The sequence below is a fragment of the Cyprinodon variegatus genome, unplaced genomic scaffold, assembly GCF_000732505.1.
Source record: "Cyprinodon variegatus isolate N-32 unplaced genomic scaffold, C_variegatus-1.0 Scaffold934, whole genome shotgun sequence".
In the NCBI taxonomy this organism is placed as follows: domain Eukaryota; kingdom Metazoa; phylum Chordata; class Actinopteri; order Cyprinodontiformes; family Cyprinodontidae; genus Cyprinodon; species Cyprinodon variegatus.
In genome coordinates, this window is record NW_015151387.1 from 170,739 (window position 1) to 180,704 (window position 9,966).

The 9,966-nt window shown below is 43.1% G+C and overlaps 1 protein-coding gene across 1 annotated transcript in view; it reads right to left on the minus strand.

Annotated features, from left to right (window-relative positions):
* Positions 1 to 6,270, minus strand: part of sin3a (SIN3 transcription regulator family member A) — a 16,957-nt gene extending 10,687 nt beyond the window's left edge. The window contains exons 1-11 of the mRNA XM_015398428.1: positions 6,057 to 6,270; positions 4,132 to 4,351; positions 3,348 to 3,530; positions 3,157 to 3,263; positions 2,765 to 3,059; positions 2,433 to 2,681; positions 2,186 to 2,338; positions 1,608 to 1,763; positions 1,432 to 1,521; positions 1,200 to 1,318; positions 901 to 1,111 (exon numbers count right to left, since the gene is read on the minus strand). Of these exons, the coding sequence (XP_015253914.1) occupies positions 901 to 1,111; positions 1,200 to 1,318; positions 1,432 to 1,521; positions 1,608 to 1,763; positions 2,186 to 2,338; positions 2,433 to 2,681; positions 2,765 to 3,059; positions 3,157 to 3,263; positions 3,348 to 3,530; positions 4,132 to 4,320 (1,752 nt within the window). The 5' untranslated portion in view covers positions 4,321 to 4,351; positions 6,057 to 6,270. The remainder of the gene's footprint in view (positions 1 to 900; positions 1,112 to 1,199; positions 1,319 to 1,431; positions 1,522 to 1,607; positions 1,764 to 2,185; positions 2,339 to 2,432; positions 2,682 to 2,764; positions 3,060 to 3,156; positions 3,264 to 3,347; positions 3,531 to 4,131; positions 4,352 to 6,056) is intronic.
* Positions 6,271 to 9,966: the final 3,696 nt, after the last annotated feature.

Genomic DNA, 9,966 nt, shown 5'->3' on the forward strand with positions numbered 1-9,966 from the left:
ACTGATTGGGAGCATGTATAAAGTAAAGAGAATTGGTCCTAGCACTGATCCCTGTGGTACTACACAGGTAACTCTGGAGCACGAGGAAGGATTATTATAGGTTGCTGGTCCTTAAGGTCTCTGAATAGGGTGTGTAACATTGCTTTGGCTGAAAATGTCACGTTCTATGAGCCCTAATGCAAGCCTGGTTAAAAGCCCTAGAATGAAACGACAGGTTTTCTTCCTTTTATGGTATGCTCATGAATATTTAGAAGAGCTATGCGCTGATTGGTTGGTTTACAACGAGCAAAGTTGCCGAGCAAAGACTCCGGTCCGGTCAGCAGCACATTGCATTCTATGACTTCTTTAACGTCAACAAACTGAAATCTGTCTGAATTTTTTTATTTAAACCAGCCCAGTGCAGTTCACTTAATTCCTATTAAATGTATCAAATGCAGTACAGATTTAAAAGGACAAGTAGAGATACAAGTCTATTATCTGAGGCCATGAGAATATCATTAGTGACTTTCACCAGAGCTGTTTCAGTGCTATGATGAGCTCTAAGACAAGATTGAAACCAACCCTTTAAAAACTTCATTATGTGTAAGTGATTGCACACTTGTTTGGCAACTACTTTCTCAAGAATTTTAGATAAGAAAGGAAGATTGGATATAGGTCTATAATTGAGTGGGTAATTTTGGACAAGAGATGGTTTCTTAAGTAAAGGTTTAATTACAGCTACCTTCAAAGCCTTAGGTACACTTCCCAGTAACACCAGGAGACACTCCATCCTCTTCATGCCAGTAACCATGATCTCAATTTTCACTAGCATCTGATGCTAAAGAGAGCTTAAAACCTCTGAGCAGGGATCAGTAATTGTTCTCGTCTTCTGATTAATGCCTTCCCGCATAACTAGCTCACCTCTTTACAAAGCGGCGTTCTGCCGGTGCATTTGGGCTGCTGGTAACTTTTAGGCAGAGCTCTATAGCTGGAGCCCAGCCTCTTGCAGGAAGCATAGTCAATCTCCATGGCGATGCCCTCCGTGGCCCGTTCTTTTGGGTATGTCTCCATGTGCGACATTTCACGATAGCCCAGGAAGTTTTTGAACCAGTTGAATAGCTCGGGAAATTTCCTGTAAATGAGAAATAACCGGCTCAGTCATGATGCGGGCTGAGTAACAACTTTAGGATCCCAGGCCAACCGGTGACAGAGTAACGCACCCCAAAAACGGCAGCACCAGCTGCACCAGCTCAGCCCTGGAGATCACCTCCTGGTTAAAGATGACCAGGCAGCGCAGGAAGTTGTCGTAAGCCTCAGCGCTCCTTAGAGCTTTCCGCACCTGAAATGACATAGGAGATTAGAACAAGTCAAACATGCAGAAACATACAGAACACAAAATAAAATTGACAACTATTTAAATATTTTAGACAGACAGACATAAGGTGAAGCCACCTTCTCAAAGAACATAGACTCCATGCCGCCTCCATGCTTGCTGGGGTCTGCCGTTGGAGAGTCCTTCAGATTCAGTAACTTTGGCTTCTTCTGTAGCGTGACATAGAGGACCGTTAGCAGGGGAGGTGAGAACAACGCTCGACAGGAGCTTCAGCGATGTGTGTGTCTGTGCAAACCTTGATGGGTGGTGTTGACCCTGGAGTGGGGTGGCGCCGGATCTGACAGCCATTCTGATTGGGTCTCTGCTTGTTGTTGAGCTGCATCTTTTTGGTGGTGAGGCCGTGGTCGTTCTTCACAGATTCTGCCTTTTCTGCATTGGTCTTACTCAGCATCTAAGAAAAAAACAACAATGTTTAAGAAACTGACATCTTTCAAGTGTAACTCATTACCATCTTCCCTTTTGAACCCGGTCACATTTCCTCACATTAAAATCTATACTTTTATTTGAGATTTCATTTGAACACAAAGTTTATCCCCTTCTCCTTAACAATTATGCTCTGTACACGGTCTCCATTTCTCTGCTACTACTAAATGAGCTCCATTCCAACTTTGATAAATACCTCAAAATAAACCTGTTTTTTCTGTGAACGCTTCAGAGATTTTCTAGAGAACATCTATGAACCAACAACAGCACTAAGACCGAGAAAAACAGCAGAACGTTCCAGGAGAAAGTTGGAAAAAAACAAACAAAACAAAAAACTGTTCTTCTATCAGAGGAATTTATATGTGTTGTGCTGTTGCCACATAATCTTACAGCTGAACTGTTGGCATCAGGGAGAAACTGTCCGAACTCTGACAGCAGGTCCTCTTGGTTCTTGAAGAGTCTTGCCACTTGAGCGTAGACCTCCTGCTCCGTCAGAGCCGGCGTATAGTTCCCTCCAGCCTCTTTAGCGTTACGCTGCTCCTTCTATGATGTGTAGAAAAATAAGAAATTTAGCAGAATGGCTGCATGCAGCAAACACTAAGGGTCCTCTGACTGTTCTTGCTTTAGGCAGCCTGACCTGGTATGTGTGGAGAATCTCCAGAAAGGCTTTGTAGATGTCTGGCTGGCCCTGGAAGCGGTTCTTGATCTTGTTGACGTAGTTGATGGCATGGTTGAACTCCACCGGCTGATTGTTCTGCATGGGTGGGCCAGCAGGGGTACCGCAGAGGGGCGGGTGAAGCTGAAGGGGTGGAGATCGGGGTGAGGCGTAGGCGGGGATGGATGGGTTGGTCTGGCCACTCTGTGTCAGCACCTGCAGCTGCGGAGGCTTCAGCATCAAAATAACAAAAACAAGCGTCAGATGCATGGAAAAATCTCCACCTCCTCCCCTCAGAGATCCTCTCGACTAACCTTACTCAACTTGGCGGGGGTTGGCTGCGTCAGGTGAGGCGGAGCGGTGGTGGCAGCAGCGGATGGCAGCTGGGGAAGATGCTGGGCGGGCGCTCCCGTTATGGGGATGTTCTGGACTGAAATGCCGTGTGGGGTGATGTGGTGGATCTGACCCGGCGTTGTCACATTGACCAGGTCATTGGTCTGAACCTCGATCTTGTAGCCGGGGGGGAGAAAAGTGTTGAAACCCATAATGAGGTCTGGGTGACCTTTGAAAAGCTGCGACACCCTGCTTATGACCCCCGGAGTATCGATGCTGATAAACACACAGAGACAATGTTTAAATGAAACACAATAGTGAGGAGTTGACATTTCCACGGTTTCCTGATCCACAAGTTCTACTTAAACCTCACCTTTGAGACTTGAATTCTTTCATTATATCTAAAAAGTCGTTGTAGACCTGAGGCTGGTTCCCAAACTGTAGCTTCACTTGATCCAAGTACGATAAAGCATCTTCCACCTAAAGTAACAACACAAACAGGATGGTACCTGCAACAATTTCTAAAATAAATTTATAAAAAAAGTCTAGCAGTCAGAAGCTCACCTTTAGTCTCTGAAACTGCTGGTGACCCTGTGCGGAGGATGGAGGGGCCGTTGTGTGACCATGCCCTGACATCACAGAGGGCCCGTGGGACTGAACGGCGGAGCTGTGATGAAGGGGCCCAGAGTGGACTGTCGGACCAGAAACATGCCCGTGTCCGCCACTGTTCTGGGCCACGGTGGGTACCTAGGAGGGGACAGGCGTCTGTCACAGTCATTCTACCATCACACTCGTTAATGTAATGGCTCTGTTTCACTGGGGAAAATACCACAGACCCACACAAAACAACCTTGAACTGGAAAGTAGGAAGAATTAAAAAGATCCACAGCTTAAACCCAGCAGCTCTGTGAAGGCCTCAGGAGTTTAATAGATCACAAATGTTAACAAAGAATATGACCAGAAAGGTTAGGTAGGAAGTTATAGAGGGGTTCAAAGCAATCACCCAGACCTTTATTTTCTTGGCATTGGAATGTACTCAAAACACCAAATGAAGGGCAAAAACAACAAGTAGGGAATGTGCCATCTGTATTAGGACAAATGGTGGTGTAGCATCATTGAGGGCATGTTTTTTCTCCTACGAAAATACATCAAAATTATGTAGGAAACCTTTTAAGGTTGAGAATTCCTTTAAACTTGGCAGAAGGTCCATCTTCCAACACCGTGGAATGGTTTGGATCAAAGCATATTTTTATTTTCAACCAAAGCCTTGCAGGAAATTAACTCAAAAATGTACTTAAAAAAGGTACCAGGACAAAAATGTGAAAGGAGCGCAATATGCTGACTTTACCTGGTACCCCTGGGGGACTGAGTATTGGACACCAGCAGTGGGCTGCATGTTGTCGGTCACGGCTTCATACACAGCCGGAGCAGCGGTGGCGGGGGCCAGGATACGATGCTGAAAAGGCTCTGGGTTGCTGGTGAGCCGCCGCTGCTGCGATGCAAGCACTGTGTCTTGATCCTCCAGACGCCGCTTCATTATGAACTCATGCTTACGAAAGCCGCGAGACCTGGGAAGACAGGGAAGATGAACGTTAACTAGTCTGAAGACAAGGTTTCAAAGCTGGCCTGTTCTTTCACTAAAACACCAACAGCAGTTAAGTTTATAGTAAAAACATTTTTAAGCAAAAAATGCTTTAATGTAAACACTTAGTGTTTACATTAAATGTTTAATGAAACATATATCTTAATGCCGCTTAAATGTGGTCTAGGGTGAGGGGGAACAGTGTAGAACTCATTCTTTAAGCCAACTGACAAGCAACACATTTAAATGATAGCTGTCCATATAGACTAAGAAAACACGTTACTCCAACACAATGGCAGATCTATTTAATGATCTATGGCAGATCATTAAAAGTATTAGTTATTGCGGTAATACTATCAAGGCAGTGCCAACCTTTCAAATGTTATCACTATGTCATCTACAAGATTTTCATCAAGTTTTCCGTTTTCCCGCCATGAGTATTTAAAATCCTCTACTGTACAAACAGAGAAAGCTACTCTTATTTACAACATTGTGCCTAATCTACCATAAATGTTGCTTTAAACAACGATGGATTTCTAAGAACGTCAATAATCTGGAAAGAAATCCCACAATACTCTCTCATTATTAGTTGAAAATAGATATTCTGTAAAAGTCAATGTATCCAGCGTTTAGAGGAAACTGTCGATATTTGTCCAGTTGTAATTTTGCTTTTTTTTTGTCTGATTCAGTGAGAGTAGAGCAGCAGTGTGAGCATCTCCTCGTTCAGACAGCAGCATGTACTGAATGTTCGGCTCGCGGCCTCTGCAGCCAATAAGAACACGAGAACCCTACGTCAGCGCAACAAACAGGTGCTGTGGAAACGTGGGAGCACCCTGCTCATTCACAACTTCCTATAGACACCAGCGACTCCTGACCACCTAAATGATTAACTTGTTGTAAAACTTAAGTTGCGTGAATAATAATAAAGCTTCTATAACAAAAAAACAACAAGTCAATATGTCACAGCGAAGCTAGGATGTAGAGCTGGCTCCTTTCCCCCCAGCAGCTCAGCTCCACTCAGCCGTCCGTTTACCAACAGTGGTAAACTCAACGCAGCCTCGGAATGCTAAGCTAACGCATTAGGTTGGTGGCGCTGCTCACCGACTCCACTATTAGTGGCGCTGTTAGGACTAAATGCTGCCATGGTTTCTTTTTTAAATAGTATGTTTAATAGACCCCCCCTCGATGTTTACACGGCCTAGTAAACACAAGCACCGATATCAATTTAGAGCTCGGTGCTTTCCGCACGCCCGCCATTTAGCGTGGCGAAGAAGTTCGGAAAATGTACACGTAATTTCTACCAGGTAAGTTTGAACTAGTGGATTACATTAACACTTGTTTAGAATATCGACACAGTTAAACGTACTGTACAGTTTATTTTTAGGACTTTCACAGAAGTGCGTCCCGTCGCCAGCTGTACCGAGCTGCTAGCTAGCTGACGGCTAATGTAAACATGGGGAGCCCGAGCAGAGGATTGTCTCTGACTCGGAGGGAAACACATGCAGGTGTCCGTTGGCGATCGGTCTGAATTACACGGTATCTGTTAAAAGTACCAAGGTGATAATACACTGTAGGTCCGTCAGTCAGATAGTGGCATGCATTGAGATGTGGATATTTCCGTTTAGTGTTCTTAAACCGAGAGCTAACTAGCTTGCTGTGTTAGCTTAGTGAATGAATACGACTGAACTCACCCCTCTCCCAAACAACAGGCAGAAGTTTGGAGGCGATTAAATAACAATCCTTTCTATTTGGACCGACCACCGCCCCATTTGGTTATAGAAACCACACCTGTGAAAAGCAGCTTGTCGGTGGTGTGTGACTTAAAATAAAACAATCCAAGCAGATACAGCAATGTGAAAATCTCCCAGCGAGAGGAAAACAATCTCCGTTCGGTTAGCTGAGATGGTGGGCGGGGTCAGCACATGAAAACGGACAGGATTGGTCAGTTCATTCGGAGATAGAGGCGGGGCTTGATTGTATGTTTTGAATGTTGGGCTGTCAATCATGATTTTTGTTTTTGGCACAGTTAGTAAACACCTCCAAGACTAAACTCGAAGTCAGCAGAGGCAGTTTGTTTTTTTTATGTCATTAAAAACTTTCTGTAATCACCGGCACAGCTGATAAACCTCTTCACTTACCGTTTTATAAAAATCTAAAATTATTTTTTTAAACCAGACTATTTATATATGTTCAATAATATAATGTTGAAATAGATATCTTTTTTATGTCATTACATTCAATATGAATACTGAGTAGGTCTGTTTCACCTTTTTAATACATGTGGAGAGTTGTGGTGCCGGGTTGTGGACCATAAATCTGAAATTAGGCTGCCATAAAAAAAATGTAAACTTTGTCAGTCATTTATTAAAAAATAAATAAATAAAACACTCATTGTATTGACTCAATACCCACACAGTAACATTTGAAGTGTTTATTCCTGTTCATTTTGATACTTGTAGTTTACCCCAATAAATAAGCTCCCTAGTTTTTGTTTTATTATTTTGTAGAAAACGGTAACTGAGCAAAAATGACAAATAAAGATAAAAAAAAAAAAGGTTGTGAGTCGCATGCATTGCCCCTCCCTCTTTTTGCATAATTCCATTCATAATTTATGGTTTGTTAGAGTTCTTCAATGTTTTATTCTTTTTATTGCAGTTTTTGTAATATTCGCTATTATTGCTTTATTTTTATAATTAAGTAAGTGCTTTGAAAAAAAAAAATAATAATAATCTGTCTCCAAAAACTCAGCAGTACATACCTGAGATCAATTAAACCGATGTATCAGCCTTACAAAACCTGCATTGGTAGATCTCTACACTGGACCATAAAATCCTTTAACAATGACCCACTCCAACAACATCTTTTCCCATTGCAGAAGCAGAAAAAGTTTACATCTAAAAGAAAAGAACTTTCAACCACCAGCTGCAATACCTCTGATGTATCTATCTACTCCGACCTAAATCTGGGAATGCCACCATTGCAGCTAATTTCCTGGATATGTCAGTTTCACACGGCACCCAAAGAATTGCCCAAAAACATCCCAAACTATTAAATGCTTCATAATCTTGAGGCAGAGGTTAACCATGTTGTCTCTTGTGCCTCTTTTTGCTGCAATGTTTTCCTTCCACTAAACTTTACAACATGTGTGGAAACAACTCTAAAATGTCTGTCTGTGTGATAGTGTTATATGCAGATGCACATGCTGATGCATGTTCTCCATAAATCTGCTGTGTTTTAATAAGCAAAGCCCCTACAGATAATAAGGTGCACGCTAGAAGACGATTTTTCTCAAAGTTAGGCCTGCGGAGGCTTTAAGTCTGTGTGCAGAAGTGTTTGCAGACAGAGCAATAAAATAACTTTTTTTTTTCCTCTTAGACATATTTTGCTTGCAGGAGTCTTTGTATCCCAACCTAGTTTGTTCGGCGCATCTTATTGGCCAATGCTTTTCCAGTCACAGTTGCCAAACCCTCCTATTTCCCCATCAGTCGATCTGTCCCTGCATCCTACCGATGAATGCAATGAAAACCCCTCCACATACTGGCTCTTCCTGTGCGCCATTAGGCCCCTCCCATTTGTCGTTCAGGAGCCAATCGCTGACAATTAAACCCAATCAAAAGTTCCCTCCTACAAAAGGTGGAACTTGCTAAATAAACCATCGCCCACGACAGGCGGAGCTCCAGTTGTAGCCCGGGATTCCTCCCTGTGCTCCATACCGAGGAGTGTGAGGCTCATTCTTCATTGGTTTCTCTTCCAAACACCGAGCGAAGAGCCCAGAGCTCCAGGGGGGCTCTGCAGGCGCACAATACACCAGTTTATGTATAATGCTTGCACGTTTGTCTTTGCAAGTTTTAAGCGAAGCGTGTAACAAAAACGCATTGCGGGCTGCGGAGAAAAACCCCACCAAAAAAAAAAAAAAAAAAAAAAGCCCACCACAGACAGTTGCACCAAGAAGCCCCTTCCAGCGGAGGTCGGCTGACTTTGTTCGTCTCCTAAACTAAACGATCCAAGCCGTCATTTCCCCCTCGGCTAGACGGCAGGATCAGGGGCCTGGGCTGGCGGCTAACACAGGCGACATGTACCGATCAATTTGCCCTTAACGGAACAGGAGCCGCTGCGCCGCCATCAGCTCCGACCCTCCGTCCTGCTTCGACGTGGTTTATTCTTTGTTTACCGGAGTCCTTCAGGGTTAAAATGTCTGGACTGCCCCCTCCCTCCCTCCTTCCTCCCCCCGGATCGTTCAAACAAACGCCGCAGACAGGGGGACGCCTCGGCTGGTCACCCCAAAGCAGACTGTTTACTAGCCGATCTAACGCAGCAGACTCCACACCAAACCATGCTGTGTTTTCAGAGCAGATAAAACCCGCCAAGCCATCTATGTATGAGAACAAAAAGACGCATCTGGCGATAAAACAATTTCAATTTCTCCCTCATCGCGTCTGATCCTGCAAAGTGCTACTAGTGTTCACAGAAAGAAGTTTAAATAGCTGCTACATACCCCGGTAAAAAGCCTTCTTTACTCCGGAATTGTGTTTGTATCAGACTAGTTGGACACGCCCCCCTCTGTTGGCATTGGCGCATAACTTAGAACACGTCACTTTGTTTTGAATATCACCCGCTAAAAGTGAAGCCCTGCAGCCTGAGGCAGGGAGGAGGGCTAGGTTGCCACCAAGCTTTTTCCTCAGCAGACATGAAACCCTCCATTCAACTGCTTCAGTCTTCATCTCCTCTCAGAGAGGAATCAGATTCTAAGATGACAAAGCTTCATTTGTTTTCATTGGGCTGAAATGAGTCATTTTGGGCAGCATCTTTCATTTAAGTTTTATCAGACAACCCAAGCCTCTGAAAAAGAATTGAGTTCAAATGTATTTACTTTATTAATAGTTTTTTCCCCCGTCTTCCATGGCCAGTGACCTTTCAGTTCATGTCAGTGCATGAATTGTTTCAGTGACATCCATTATTTTAGACAGCATCTTCCCTGGGTGTTTTGTGTTCTGCGTTTGATGCACATATTTTATATCAAAATAATAAGTTATCTCAAGGTTTTTACCATGAAGCAGGATTACCCCTTTCCTGGAAACTAGACCTCACACTATTATTGTCTGCACCATCTACACCAAGTCAAATCCCTTGTAAGTTCAAATCTACTTGGCAATAAACCTGATTCTGATTAATGCATTATGATGAAGACGCAGTGAAAACTGAGGACATTCTCTCTTAGATTTTTTTATTACATTTTAATTAAGTTTTTTTGTTTTTTGCAAGGTTTGGTTTTTATTTTTATTTCATTTAATGACTTTTTTTTATTCTAGTTCTTATCTTGTTAGTTTTAGAAAACAATGATAACCTTGCCACTGTGAAAACTTTTGTCCTCTTTTTCCTGTTATGTTTTGTTCACTTTAGCATTTTGAAAAGTCTTGTAACTGAATATGCTATTCAAATAAACTCAATTTGCCAAGGCAGTTGCAGGTAGAGTGGTACCGGTATCTCCAATACTGCCAAAATTCTGGTACCGATCCGATACTATGGGCCGGATCTATCAAAGGTTTGCGTGTATAAAAACGTGAGCTATTTCACTGCGCACGCTAAAAAATGTACAAACTG